The 15,555-nt window shown below is 40.1% G+C and overlaps 1 protein-coding gene across 1 annotated transcript in view; it reads left to right on the top strand.

Moving 5' to 3' along the window:
- The window catches only part of map2k5 (mitogen-activated protein kinase kinase 5), a 51,267-nt gene that overhangs the window by 20,455 nt on the left and 15,257 nt on the right, over positions 1 to 15,555 (top strand). Inside the window, exons 13-20 of the mRNA XM_035155631.2 lie at positions 1,399 to 1,447; positions 1,567 to 1,640; positions 2,735 to 2,785; positions 2,912 to 2,983; positions 4,259 to 4,288; positions 9,097 to 9,123; positions 9,476 to 9,508; positions 14,425 to 14,486. Coding sequence (XP_035011522.1) covers positions 1,399 to 1,447; positions 1,567 to 1,640; positions 2,735 to 2,785; positions 2,912 to 2,983; positions 4,259 to 4,288; positions 9,097 to 9,123; positions 9,476 to 9,508; positions 14,425 to 14,486 — 398 coding nt within the window. The remainder of the gene's footprint in view (positions 1 to 1,398; positions 1,448 to 1,566; positions 1,641 to 2,734; positions 2,786 to 2,911; positions 2,984 to 4,258; positions 4,289 to 9,096; positions 9,124 to 9,475; positions 9,509 to 14,424; positions 14,487 to 15,555) is intronic.

The following is a 15,555-nucleotide window of genomic DNA, read 5'->3' as shown; positions in this document are numbered from 1 at the left end:
ACCCAAGAGGGTGAGTGAGTGAAGCTGCACACATCAGTTGTTGCACTCGCACCTTTTGAGGCAGCAAGACTTCACAGAGCTTTTGTGTTTTCTTAATTTTATCTCAGAGGTTGTTTTGCATCAGGGATGGATGACAGGAGACGAGAGGCTAGAATCAGCTTTCAAATCCCTTGGAAAAAAACATTACCAACACAAAGCAGCATAAAAATATTTGGAAATGAGTAATGTTGAAAAAAGATACAATGATTTATCCAGGCGGGTGGAGCCAGCAGGAGACTTGTTAGGGCTGCACAAAGATGAAAGTCTCCTTCCTCTCCCACCCAAAATAATAAATCCACCTGGTGTCTCCTCCCTGTTGCACACTTTACTTTTCCAGGGCGAGGCAGCAAGAAGACGTCTTCACTGGTAGAAATAATTTCAATGCAAAGGAGACTTTCTCAATACCAAGGTCCAAACTCGTAGCTCCTGTCTTGATCCTGTAGAAAGACAAATCGACACAACATTTTGTGTAGTCTTAGTACATCGACCACCCAAGCTCACTTAAATAGCAGAGATGTAAACCTATGTTCACCAGAACAGCCACTCTCTTTAGACCTTGACTTCCCCCTGATATCCCGTCCATGAAACCATGGCCAGAAGCACAAGCAGGTTCCTCTGCTGATGGAAGCCATCAGTCTAAGGGCCCGGTCACACATACGTGAATGAGGGTCAAGTTCACCAAAGCTGAACTCCAACGCGAAGCCGAGCTGCGATTTGCACAGGAAGCAAATGTTTTCTTCCTCCTGTTGCTCGCACAGATTATAAGTGAACATGAGACAAAGGAGCGCCGCTGGTACATTTGCATATTGGTGCCTGTCCTCATTCTCCAGAACAACTCTGACTCTATAGCCCATTCTTTAATAGCCCTGTCTAAAACAAGTGTAGACCAGAGCAGCCACGATACCATAACTCTCTGCAAGTCTATTTTAAACAAGTAAATTGACTCAGTTTCCTTCTAAATGTGAAGTTTCAAAACTGACGAACATTTCAATTCCAGTTTACAGAATTTCATAGGAAGATGAATCAGTTTGGAATCACGCAGTGGCCCTCATGTATGAAAAGGGCAGCATTAGTCCTGACTGCCAATCTGAGGGAAACAATACAACATTTAACACACAGGTGAAACAGTGCAAATGACGGTAGACTAAAATCAAATTTATGTTTATTCTAGATAAAGGTCAAGGCCATTTATGTTCCCAAGTAATATGTATCTGTCTTAAAGTAAAGTAGAAACATGTTGAGTGGAGGTAATCAGCCACATTAACCACGTTTGTTAATTATTCATCTAAGTGTGCTGGTTGAATGTTATTGAATGTATGAAATTACTGTAATATATTGTTTTGTCACCTGTGCCTCTAGGTAGTCAAAGGCCTGACGTATCTGTGGAGCCTGAAGATACTTCACAGGGGTGAGTAAGGTGTTGCACGTTGGCTTGTTATTTACAAAAAAGAAAGAAAGAGCAGAGTAGATAAAGACAGGCTGCAGAGTGCTGATGTCGCAGTTCTATCAAGCAGTTTGTCTCCGCAGATGTCAAGCCGTCCAATATGCTGGTGAACACCCGAGGACAAGTCAAGCTCTGTGACTTTGGTGTCAGCACACAGGTAAACTGATTTGTTTGTGTGACTTTGGTTGAGAGAAAGACGAGAGAAAGGATGGAATATGAAAGAGAGAAGAAAAACCATTGTCAATGGATGCTTCTCCACAGACGTGTGCGGTGCGTGTGGGGCTCTGTGTGCATATGGTCAATCTGTCAATCACCACATTCATTTTCAACTCTAAGCATGAGCACTATCCCAGGGGTCTTCCTATCACATTAACTCCCCACCCACCTCCATTGTTCTGCAGCCTCCAAAAAAAAACCTTGTTATAATTATGACCCGCACACACAACGGCAAAGCCTCATTGATATGTATTCAGTAGATGTGGGGACTGCGTTGGTGGCAGACAATAGCTTAGTCATTGTGTGTGTGTGTGTGTGTGTGCGTGTGTGTGCGCGCGTCGGGGGGGCAATGTGTGTTTGTAATGTAATCATCAGGGACAGACCTTCAGCGTACCCCAAAACATCCACCCTGAGGACACTCTTCCTTTTCAACACACACACACACACACACCCACTCCCCCCTTACGCAAATTGTTATTCATTTTTTACCTTCACTTGCATGGAAGCTTCAAGGTGAATTTTACACCCTGTGTGCGTGTGTATGCGTACGTGCTATTTTAACTCAGTATTGTTTATCTCTATTTCAAACCTAAACACTCTCCCTCCCTCTCTCACACTTTGTAGGGCATTTAAAAACAGCCATAAGGGAACAGACTCTCATTATCACAGTCCTGTCATTGATGGCATGTGCCATTGTGTTCACACACACACACACACACACACACACACACACACACACACACACACACACACACACACACACACACACACACTAATGTCTCCTTGTCTTACTCCTATTCCCTTGTGCGGGGGTTGCAGCCCAAAATATCAACCTGACATGTCAATACATTTAGGTAATGTAAGTTAGTTTTAGCCCCCACCTTTTTTTTTTTTTATTCCCTAACACAGAGCAGTGACATAATGAGTCTTAAACGTTATTTATCAGGGTTGTGTTTGCTTAAGGTTGCCTGAATATTTCTGAATGTCTATTAACATGCAGCTTAATTATTCACTGTTTTTCAATTCCACTTGCAGTTGGTGAATTCTATCGCCAAGACATATGTAGGAACTAACGCATACATGGCAGTGAGTTACCCATTAATCTCAGTCTTAAACCGTTTTAAAGTTGTACTAGAGAGAAAATAAGTTATTAAAGGAGTCTGAGTCTCTGACTGTCCTGTTCTGATGTTTCTTTTTCCTCTTGCTCCACAGCCGGAGAGGATATCAGGAGAACAGTATGGTATTCACGCAGATGTGTGGAGTTTGGGAATCTCGTTCATGGAGGTACGATTGGCACATTTTTGGAGAGGAGACTAAATTGTAGTTCTAGTTTATTTAATTTTTATTTTGCACAGTTTGATCTCAGGCAGTTAAAATACATCCAGTAGATCACATTGTACGTCTGGTGGCTGATGCTCATTAGGGTTAGGGCAGCATAAGTGTGTTGGTGTGTCCATGTGTGCGTCAGTATCTGTTCATCTCTCCCCATAGTGTTGATCGAATGCTTGACTGACACCCTGCGTTTTTCGAATCACATTTTAATTTCAGTATTACACTTCCCTGGTCTCTTGTCCTCCCACTGACACTATTGATTCTCCATCTGTCCCTGTCCACAGCTCTCCCTCCGCAGTATAACAGATGATGTGGGCTTCTGCCTCGCCTTTGTTTGTCAATAATGTTATATCATTACAATTATAACAATAATGGATGAGTTCACACAAAAGGAGCCACGTCAAAATTATTGACACAATCTCCGCGTGATAAAGATAGAGTTTTATAGGAGTGGGCCCCCTGGCCCCCTTCTCTTTAGTTCTAGCTGTGAATGTGTGCATTAAGCTAAATGAAACGTCTTGGAAGTCCCACTCAATGTGGATTGATCTTTAGCCTACCAGTTGGTCTATTTATGTTCAAGGAAGGACCGTGAGTGTTTTGACATTTTAATAACTTAATGTTGCCAATAAGCTGCCCTTGACCATGATGAAAAATGTCCACCCCAAGTGAATTACCAAATGTCAGGGAGAGCTGTCGCCCAGCCCCCCTCAGCCAGAGTAACAGACACACACTCATTACATACAACTATCCTACAATCCTGCCCTCCTTCTCTTCATCCCTTTATTTTGTTCCCTGCAGGTGGTGATCGTGGGGGGGTTATTAACTAATAGCTGATGTTGTTTGATGAGGTAGTGTTATCAGCGGGTGGGCACTAAGCTTACCTCAAAGACTGAAAGTCTCAAATTCTGCACGCATCAGTGGCTTTAGCAGCATTTTCCTGCTGCAGCTACAGTAAGACACCAGCGAAGGAAGACACGTCTACAATAATGCACGTGTACTTATATTGTATACACAGGGTGGTTTCTGTATCAGGAGAACCTGTGTAGTCTAATGGAGTCAAATCCGTAGCCACACATGAAATTCCACAGTGTTGCCTCAACTCTGAGGCCATTGTTTCTTGTCTTGTTATCATGTGGTGCATTATATTATCAGGGATTGATAGTACTTTCATGTTTAAAAAAATTATTTTATAGTATTTTGTAACACTTACTCTTTTCTTTCTCACAGTTGGCACTAGGCATGTTCCCCTATCCACAGGTGAGTTATTTTCATTTATAAATCTCTCTACCTAAATATCCAGACTCAAAAAGGAGCCTGTGTTGATTCTTCCTGCAGGAAATTACTTTTAGTTTTAGTAAAAATGTCCTCAGTGATTTATCCACAGTGTTTATGATTTTTTTATTTTTCAAATGTGGTATTATTAATAGTGAAAATAAGATTTAATCAAAAAAACAATTTCACTAGTAAATTATTTCTGTCATGAAATTTTCTGATGATTCCAAACTTTGGACGTTGTCAAAAATATTTGGACATTTTGCTCTCACCATTACATGTCGACCTCACAAATCATTTTCAAAGATGCATTGTACATCAAATGAATTCAGTCAGTAAATAACTCAGTGACATAAATTAAGTACAAAATCTTTAAGCATCATTATAAAACTTTAAATGTTTAAAAGGATTTGGGTTTATATTTTTTCCCTCCATTACACAAAGTTAAAATCCTGCTCAAATGTAATTGCCGACCACAGAAGTGACTTCCCAATCCCATCAACTCTTAATTAGGCCTTTAAGATGGGTTTATCTCCCCAATCCCTAGCTGAGCTTTCTGAATCTGGTTACCTCAGGTTACCTCCTGGCCACGAAACGTTAAGAGGAAGATTTGATCTCATAAAGAGTCTATTCTCAAAACTACGGAGTGATTGTGTTAAAATCTAACTTTGAAAACCTTCATTATGTCACTTAAAAGTTGGGATTTTTATTTTATACTGATATCATGGTATCGATTAATGTGACATCCCCACTAGCTGCAATTTCTGACTTTGTTTCGTTTGATTAGCAACAAAAAAACGTTTTAAATTCTATATGTTTCGTGTGTTGACACATAAGATAATTCTACTACAGGCTTAATGAGTGCAACACTTGAACTGCTCCTTCTGTCAAATAAAAGTTGATTGCGGTTGATTACAGAAGAAGAGTCTGATGTAACCACTGTACTCTTTGCTCAGGGATTGCCTCAGTGGCTGCTTATTTTCAGTGAGCCAATTATTCTTCCTGGTAAAGAGGAAACCAATCTACTCAATGTTGGAGTTTGATGCCATGTGAGGCTTTTAATATCCCAACAGTGTTTTGTTTTTTTCTTTTAGGTCATCTGTGTTTTTATGTTTATTTCAGTTTCATGTGTTTAGTGTTCTCTATCAGGTGCTGAGAGAAACCCAGTCTTTTTACAAGAGTTGATTCAGCACATGGCTGCGTCCTTCCTTGGTAAACAACCATCTGTGAGGCAGAGTACAGTCGTGATCGAGCTCTTCACTTAGTTTCTGTGTTGATTAATTGATTAGTAATTCTTAAACCGCGATGAAAAGCAAACATTTGTGCGAGGGAGCAAAGGTGTGCTTGCAGCCTGGGGCCTTCATTCACCCATTTATTTTAATTTGTTTAGTAATTGAATGGCGATCTACCCCTCATTGACTTAAATTGGGGGTGGCCGAAATATTAGAAACACTTCTCCCGTTTTAGTTTCGGCTCTCCACTGTCATACAATTTTACTCATCTCAGTGTTAATTTTCCCCTTACTCCATATGGTGCTGAAGACAGTTCACCTGCAGGCTGTAGCAGAGCGGTGTGCCGACAGTGCTCGGATCCAGCTCGTCAGGCGCAGCCAGCCAAAGTCCTCGGGCCTTAGCTGTCATTTTTGCAGACGCTGGCACAGCTGTCTGTGCAAAACCCCCTGCTACACTTCACAGAGAACATTTCCGTACGGACTGAGGGAGAAGTTGTTGAAAGGGAGAGTGTGGCACAGAATCAGTGGCATCTCCAATGTAGACTAGACCCTTTAAATTCTGGGGAAGTGTGAATGCTTGCCAATGGCTTTAATTTGTGGATTTGTTGATGCATCATCTCTCATTCATTCTTTTGTATGTGTGTGTGTGTGTGTGTGTACACAGTGGAGTCATCACCTCATGTTTGTCATGATTAGAGATGGTCTCTTTAATTCCACTTCACCACATGTCGGGATTCATTTGTATTCTTTGTCAGGAGTTAATGGAGTTTTTTCACGGCTCGCTCTGAAAGTCTTTGAAGACACCAGACCTGATGTGATGTGTATACAGCCGCCAGCGCTATTGCTCCTGATTGATTTGTTGTCCTTTTGTTTGCTCTGTGGTTGTTTTTTCTTTCTCTCCGTTTTGTCACATTTTCTCAAATTTGAATGAATTTCTGGATGAAATACCAAGTCAGTTTTTTTTTAGCACGTTTGAGGAGCTTCCATTACACAGTGTAATACACAGTGATGTGTAGTGGATGCAGAAACGTTTCGATTTGTTCCTCTCAGATGAAATGGAAGAGAACTTGAACCATAGTATGTACTGTATATGTGTTGTAAACACACAGTAGAGGATTGTCCAGGTCAGACGTGTTCACCACAACAGGAACATATCTGGTGAGGGGTTGCATCCAGGTAGAGCAGGAGGCTGATTGTTTTGTTTTAACCACATCTACAAGCTCTCAAATCTTTGTCTTTCCAAGTTGACATCTTCACCGGCGTCTTCTTCTTGAATGGCTTCTCCTTTTCATCCTGAGATATTTATATTCAGTGCTTGTTCAGTGCTTGTCTGAAAGCAGCATTATTGTCACCAAATCATATTTAAACAATGCACCGTTTCTACACAACGCACACCTTGCATCAGCTTTCCCCAGTGCAACCTGCGAGTTGTAGGATTAAATATATTTTGATCTACACTTGATAGAGCAGATGATGTCGGTCTAAATGTTCCACTTGCTGAATCTGAGTGTTATTGAAGCTTTGGATCAAGGATGAAAGGTTTTCAGTTTGGAGGAGATCAGAAAAGAGCTTCTGTCATCGCATGATTTTTAAAGGCCTTTGATTCCAGAGAAGTAAATCTCAGGTTAACAGAGTGAAATGCAGTAGTTGTTGTTGAGCTCATGATGAATAAAGGGAACAGGGAAAAGAACCTCAGCACTTTCTGTCTTCATGAAGTTCTCACTGTTGGGGCAGAGTCTCATAACCAAAACATGCTTGTTGAAACTGATGGTTTTTATATCGAGTTTTCAGATTTATTACCCATGATGTCTTTTAAATCCTTGAGCATCTCTTAGAAGTGTTTATTGAGTTCCTCCAGAAAAGGAAAAGAAATCATTTGACATCTAAAAACAGATTTTGTTGCTTCTTATTTTCATGCTGAGCTCGCTGTGATATTTTTATATCACCAAAAAAAGCTTCATGTTTCTCAGAAATTGACACAAAGCCGCTGGAGTGGCTGTTAACAGGTTAAGAGGAAGAAGGAGTTGATGTTACACACAACTACAGTAATTTGGTGATGTACAAACACTCATACACAGTCCTTTAAAGATACAAACAAACCCTATAACAGCGCATCAATGTGTTTGTTCCTCTTAAATCAGATATCAGAAGAGCATTTGAAAAAGAAATGCCTTATTAGAAATTGTTGTTGAAGTATAAATGTTGTATTAAACAATGTTTACCCTCTGGACTAACTGATAATGAGATGTCTAATCAGCCCACAGTGATGAGAGACTCTGTTAAAAGATGCAGAGGGATTATCAAACATCTCTTTTTGCTATGTGGTCAAGCCACCTAGTATAAGAAGAATAAGTGCTCAATTATGCTTGAATAAGTTAGTCTCCCACTATCCAATTTCAACCCCTGGAGCAGCATGCAATTTTGTCCTAGTAATTATTTCTGAACAAATTAGTTTTCCATAGTTGCCTTTAATGTGTCTGAATCAGGCAAAACTGGATATAGAGGCAGTTTAGGAGTCTCTTGGTATTTACAGAGAGTGAAAACCTGTATTTAATTGAGTGAATCAATAAGTGCTCTAATGCACTGTCAAAAGACCCGGAGAAATGAGCTATTTATTTACCAAACATTCTTTGTCATTTAGCTGAGCCTAGTTTTTTAGGGCCTTATTTCATTTAGACTGTATGATGAAGTTTTACATTTGGGTCTAAAATTAAATTTGTTTTGTCCTGGTGGATTCCGACCTGGAGGTTTTAAAATCCAAAGCTAAATGTTTTCTCTAGTTTCCCTGCAGCGCCTTTTGAAGATATTATCTCTGAGGCAGTGTCTTAAGTAGAAGTTCCTCATCTAACGTGTGTTCCTCAGTCTTTCCATGTTTTAGTTGTGACTGTAGAAAAAAACTGGGAATTTTTGATTTGAACATTGTTCTTTGTTTCCCCTGATTTCCAACTCAAGATATATTGAGTCGATTTATTTTTTCTATGAACATCTTCTCTTAAACCACTTTCCCGTTTCACCTTGTCCAAAAATAATAGCTTTCATCACCAGCACAGTGCTCGTTCTAAACCCGTCTGTTTTTCTGTTCTAATTGATATTGACTGAATCGTGTTTCCAAATTACACCTCATTTCTTAAGATATACATATAGACAGATAGAAAAGGATTCCTGGAATTCTACACTACATGTGTGTAGGTACCTTGTCCTACAGTGTTTAGTGAGAGTGTTTTACCTGTGAAATAGACACAGTAAGCAATCTCTTTGCAAACCTTGCTCACATTGTTCTGTAACAGTTACCCTGTGCATCTTGATCACCTGGAGGGCAGGAAAGTACCACTCGGAAAATTAGCATTAGTGGATCTTTTAGCCCATTTTCCACAAATGAGAGCAGGGCCATTAAAATGTGTGTATTTTCATTATGTAAATGATCTTAATGCACACTCACAAATTGCCAACAGAAAAACAATAATTTTCTCCTAGTGATCATAATGTGTCCAAGTGTATCATCTTGATTATGACGCACTAATTACATGTGGGCTCGTCTCTTCTTCTCTTTGTTGCCCTACAGATTCAGAAAAACCAAGGATCTTTAATGGTAAGTTTTACTGCATTAAAACGGAGTGAAAGGAAACGCAGGTCTCCCACACTGTATCGTCAGTTACTCTTGGTTGGCTCCTTCATTTGAAAAAAAAAAAAAATACAGAAATTGCATTTCTGCAATGAAATATTAGCTCCTGCTTAAACTGCTGGTATTACATTAGGTGCCATTATGGAATAATAAAAACATTCAGGAGGTGAAGGATGGCTTTGCCTGAGCTCACTGCATTCCATTAATCTAAGTAGATACTTTTTTTATCCCACTCAATTTTCCCCATTGCAAAGAAATTTCATGTTGGCTCGCTCGCTTGTTGTTTTTTTTTAATCTCCCTGTGTCTCTCCTCTTCCAGCCTCTCCAGTTACTGCAATGCATCGTTGATGAGGTGAGTCGTCGTCTTATGTGCTTTTGCATCTAAAGTCAGTCCTAATGGCCCGGAAAGCTTATATTTTGTTTCCTAATGAAGCAAACCAGTCAGGCGGCTTTGCTCCCCATTCACTCAACCCTTCACCCTATGCAACTGCCTCAGGCAACACACATATGCACACACACATTACTGCAGAGGTTGGACCTGTCATGAATGACACACACACACACGTACACACAAACAAAGCTCTGAAGTCTGTATATTTCAAAGAGACGACCAAAGCCAGGACTATTCTCATGACTGCACCAGGTGTACATGTCTCATACACGGAGCAGTGGCACGTTACTGTCTTATTTGACTACTTTGGGTTCTGGTGTTTTTATCACCCCCTATATTGATTTTACAAAGGTAACGTCTGGTTTTTAAATGCTCTTGTTTTTCCCGACACACATGCAGTCTCACTTGCTTCTCCCACTTGCCACAGGCTACTGTGCGATACACAACCCGGGCCTAGCCTTAAGAGTTTTTCCGTTTCTTTACATATGGATGTATTTTGTCTCGGGTCTGCTTACATCAATACACACCCTCCTCTTTCTTTTTTACCGAAGTTCTTTGCTGACATAAACTAATTGCAAAAATGCTGCAACACTTCCTCTCCAGCGTAAACCGGCTCCTCTGATAACCCCTTCACCAGCCATATCACACATTTAACATATAATGTCACTTGTCCTTAACTGCCTATGGATCGGCCCTAATTAATAATTAAATGCTTTTGGTTGTAATGGATTGACCTGGGCTGAACTGTTCATTAGTCAGCGAGACAGAGGCATCACTCAAAACTATTTTTCCTCTGCCCTTTGCCGTCTCCCCTTGAGGCGAGAGAACACTCTTTTGTCCCTGGCAAGCCAGCACCAGTTCACTGTCCCAGCTAATGCTGCGATTTGGAGGAAGAGACAGGAGGATGAGCACTGCTCTGAAAGATGAAGTCACTCAGAGATTGTAAAGGTTGAGGACTGCACCGGAGCAAGGATATACACTCATCAAGCACTTTATTAGGAACACGTGTACACCTCTGTGTTCATGTATTCATGTGACAGGGGTGCAAGGCATAAAGTTATGGAGGTTCGAGCCATGAACTGCAGTTAATGTTCACATCAAACATCAAGAACAGGGACGAATATGTGGTCTCGGTGACTTTGTGGTGGGATTGTTGATGCCAGATGGGATAGTTAAAGCATTTCTGAAATTTCTCCTTGAATTTGGCTGGTGCCTCGGCCACTTCTGCCATATGCAGCACGAGCGACGCCACCGAACCACGATGCAGTTCAGCAACGAATGACGTCACCCCATTCAAAGTGAATGAGCATTAAAAAAACTGAATTATTGAGCTGAACACTGATCTTATTTAGTGAATAATTCAATTCTGTATTTTTCATCAGAACTGTCTCACTTACTAAAGTTAGCATTGCCCGTTGTAGATACAGATGTTTTCTATGATTGTGATGTGTGTACATGTGACTTGTCCACTGGGGATTTGGAAGTTGCTGTAATGGCTGAATGAGTAATAGGCTCCTGTGAATGGATCATTAATATTCCTGTAGCTTGAGGTATGTGTGTGGTTTCTGTCCCACATAAACGTGGCTGAGAAAGGCTTGAATAAGTATTTGAGCCTCATGAGACTCGATGAACATTAAGTTGAACAATTAAAAGGTCAACAGATTTAACCTGAATGAATTTTAAACATAAAGGTGAAAACATAAAGGGACAGTAACCTGACAAAGACTCGAACGAGAGTGGCCTTGAAAATCATGGCATCGACAGAAAGATAACATTTTACAAAAATATATATAGTAATCTCTAATTCTAGAATTGGTGTCCTGGTTTTTCTCAATAATCCACAGAACAAACTCTCAGCAATTTTCCTTGGTGGGCATTGGTTTGAATTAATACTGGGATGAAGTCATACAAATGTACATTGTTGACTGAACAAATGGATATAATATTTATTGCCTATGTAGAAACTGCTTTCATACAAAGACACAGAATTGTGTTTAAGGAGAATAAAAACCTGGAGCCTCAAATGACGAGAATCACCTTTGTAAGTTTTTCTTGATTTGGATCAATATCCATATGTAATATCAGATAATAATAATATATGACAAGATTTACACAAAACAATTAATTTAATCATATGTATCTTAACTTAAATGCAAATGATCCAGTGCATCGTTTTAATAGAAGCTGGTATACGACTAAGATAGAGAAACATACTTGTTCAGCTCAGGTCTTGAAAGAGAAGTTCCCCTCAGTTTTTCCTCCCATCTCTCTGCTGTCCACTTTCATTAATGTCTCTCTCCTCTTATTTGTTGAATAGCAAGTGGCTGCACTAATAAAGAACTCCCACTTTATTTTCAAGCCTGTAATTACTGATCTAATTTTGCCTAATAATTGCTTCATGGCAATGACATGTATATTTACCCGTACCCTTCTACCCTTGTAGTGTGCGCACCGTCTCATAGTGGAGCATATTGACAACCAGAGGAATAATTCACACAGACCAGCCACTTTCATCAGCCTGCTTGTCTTTTGTGCCGTCGCCTGCTGCCACATCAAAGCTGCAGCGGTGTTACTCTCAGCTGGAGACATGAATACATGCATAAAATGTGTGTTTGTGTTTGTGTCTGCAAAAAGGTGCATGTGCATGCAAATATGTGTGGAAAGTGCACAGAGAGATTTTGTATCAGATTTAGCCGACACAACACATAAATTGGTTGTGTAGTCAACATTTTGCACAAACTATGTGGGTCCAATTGATCGCGTGTGCGTGTGTGTACACTATAGTACAGTGGTTGCAAATTATTTGGTACCCTCTTTCTGAACGAAGTGTATGCTCAGGCTTGGCGTGTGCAGAGCTCAAGGGCATTTGTTTGTGTGTGTGTGTGTGTGTGTGTGTGTGTGTGTGTGTGTGTATGTATACATGTGCTATGATATATTGCTCATCCAAGCGGCCACAGCACTATGAAGTGTAGTGAGATTAGAAGGAACCCATTCCTTTGTTAATTTAAATGGGTTCATGCGTCATGCTTTGCGGGAACCTGCCGATCAGAGCATTAAGGAATGGCAAACACTGCCCAGAGGTGTTTTTAATGGCACAGCAGGGGCTTCACGTGTAAAGAGGTTTAATTCCCTGAATTTGAATAAAAGGCCTGGTTGTGGGGCCCAGTCTTTAAGGTTTTTATTCATGTCTGAGTAGTTTGTGTCTTTGTTTTATATATATATATATGATTGGATGTCACTGCTGTGCGGATTTTAAGTCATGTAGCTCTCACTCCTTCTATCGTCCTACCCACTTCTGATCTTGTCAGGTAGCACCTTTTGTATCTGAGGTAAACATCAGTGTGTTGTGCACATGCTGGTGTGTAGGAATGCAATACGTTACATTTCATCAGTCAGGGTTCTATGTAGGAAGATGTGACCTGACGCGCCAGATGGTTTGTTACACTGGACCATCTGTGAAGATTTCATAGAGTGTTTGGAAAGAGGCAGGTGCTTTCAAAAACAACTTGGCAGGTGATTGGATGAGCCATCTGTCCGTCACCATCTATAATGGCTGCTAACGCCAGTCGATAAAACTGCAAAAAAATCTCATCTATCAAGAAAAACCAAGTGCCGTTCTTTGCTCTTCTTTCAATACAATCCACTACTGATGCTATGGTAGCGTCTGTGCTAACCTCCTTAGTAGCCATCATTGTTGTCTTTTGCAGTGAGTCATCACACCTCAGACACGCCCACATGGCTGCTGGTAGTTGTTCCCTCATTGTACAATGATTGGTACGAACCTCTGTGGTTCAGTAGTTCAGCCACTGACTCGCATGAAATCTTGCAAGTCAGTGGTTGTGGAAGAAATGTCTGTTCATAATCCAGAGTTGTTTTATTTTACTTAATGCTAGTTTTCTCATTTGTAAGGAATGAGCCAGTTTATTTTCACATGTTTGGATATGAATATATATAAATCTATATATAAAAACAACAGGAAAATCTTATAGAATGATACCTTTATAAAATCATACTTTCTTAGTACCACAATTTTTCAATAAATATGTAAAATGAAAACATTTCTTTATGAAAATAAATAATTGGGAACTAGAAACAGTTTTGCTGTTATTTATTGGGATAGAAACAAAGGGAGAGAATCCAGATTTTTATTTAATGTTGCTATCGCTACGCATTGGTCAGCATTTTGTCTGCAGGGATACAGTTAAATTATAAAAGCTAGAACTTTTGACACCGGCAGAGGTAAGGAGGGAAACGAGCGGAGTGAGAGGAGGGAAATGGACGGACTAATGAGGTGAGGGTCAGTCTGGCACAGCTGTTGTACATGACACGGTTCATAGACCCTCCATTGACAAGATGTAGCAAGCATGACAACACACACCTAAACACAAACAGCGCAAATTAGTTTATTTTGGCAGCAATTTTCAGACATCACCGTCCTCCTGAAATGATATGTGCATGTGAGTTTTGTCACAATTTATCCTCTATTTTCTTTTAAATTAAGTCAAACTGTGAATATTTATGCTTTGGCTGTTTGGTTTCATCTTTTATCTAAGAGCTGTCGTGTTTTTGAGATCAACAAAGATTAAATTTGTTTAATGTGCATATTAGGACCATGGCTCCTTTCCAGCTTATTACAGTCGAATCCAAACAGAAACCACTGTGAACAGGGAAAAATGACTCTTGTTGTTTGAGCAGAGCAGAAAGACCACAAACATCAAAATTAGAGTCACCAGTTCAGTTTCCGACCAATTGTAAGATATGTGAAGTTTGTTAAACACTGAAACCTCTAACTAATGATTTAAATGGCACTGTACCATGTTATCATCATTCCATGTGAAAATGAAAATTGTGTAAAGATGTTTTATTCCTCTTCACAGGATCCTCCGGTTCTTCCCGTTGACCAGTTCAGTGAAAAGTTTGTTCACTTCATCACTCAGTGGTGAGCCGTCTTTGTCACTGTTTAATACATTTTTATCCAGATAGACGGAAATGGTTTTAATTAATGCCTTCCACTTTTAAATGTAATTTTGTCTGTGTTCAGTGATTATTGACTGTGTGGTGCATTTGTTTGCGATCCTACTTTGCAGCAGCTTAATATGTTTGCCACGGTCAACGTTCTGAGCCCCACAGAGCCAGACTGAACAATTACAAAGACCACAAGCTGCATTTAACATGAGCTAAAGTATTATTGTAGATGAATCAAAGGTATAAGGGTATACAATGAGATTAAAATGCATTTGCTTGTGTGCGTCGATGCATTGTGGATTTAATGGTTTTAGCTGGGGCATTCAGTGCAGCTGATATTGAATAAAAAGCTGAAAAGAGGAGTGATTGATTTATCTAATGCAACAGGACAAAAACAATGTTTACACTGGGTTTGCCTCTGATTCATTAGCCTCTGTATTGTAACCTTTACAGTTACACAGACATCTGCAGACACACTCCAACCAAATGCAAGCTGTGTGTGTGTTTGTGTGTGCGTGCACGCTCAGTACTCTCTAACTGGTTATACCAGCTGTTGTTTAACCCCCATGCCACCCTTATTTACTTAAACAGCCCACCTCTCTCTCAGGACAGACTGAGGTACAGGTGACCTGCTCTGCATTGGTGCAGGACCAGCACCAGGTTCTCCCGGCTATTCTTCCAGGGTCATGGCCCATTCATTGTCGTACATAAACCAGTAACATGACTGCAGACAAGTCCCCAGTGTGGGTTGTTTTGACATATTGTGTATACACACCATGGAGGACACTCACAGAAACAAACACATAATAAATCAACTGCCCCAGTTGTCGTATTCTGAGTAATAGGAAATATGAATTGAACTTAGAATGAGTAATTAATTGATTTCATTTGAAATAAAGGTACTGTGTTTTTAGGCTGATGTGGTTTTTGTCTATGAAACTGTTTTCAGTTTCTGTGGAATGAATAGTTTTGTTTCATTCCTCCTCTTGAACATTCATGCTGTTAAAATGAAAGAACAAAAACATGTCTTGGTCTCTTACAAA

This window comes from Hippoglossus stenolepis, chromosome 1 (genome assembly GCF_022539355.2).
Source record: "Hippoglossus stenolepis isolate QCI-W04-F060 chromosome 1, HSTE1.2, whole genome shotgun sequence".
Lineage (NCBI taxonomy): Eukaryota > Metazoa > Chordata > Actinopteri > Pleuronectiformes > Pleuronectidae > Hippoglossus > Hippoglossus stenolepis.
This window is presented reverse-complemented; position numbering and strand designations above follow the sequence as displayed.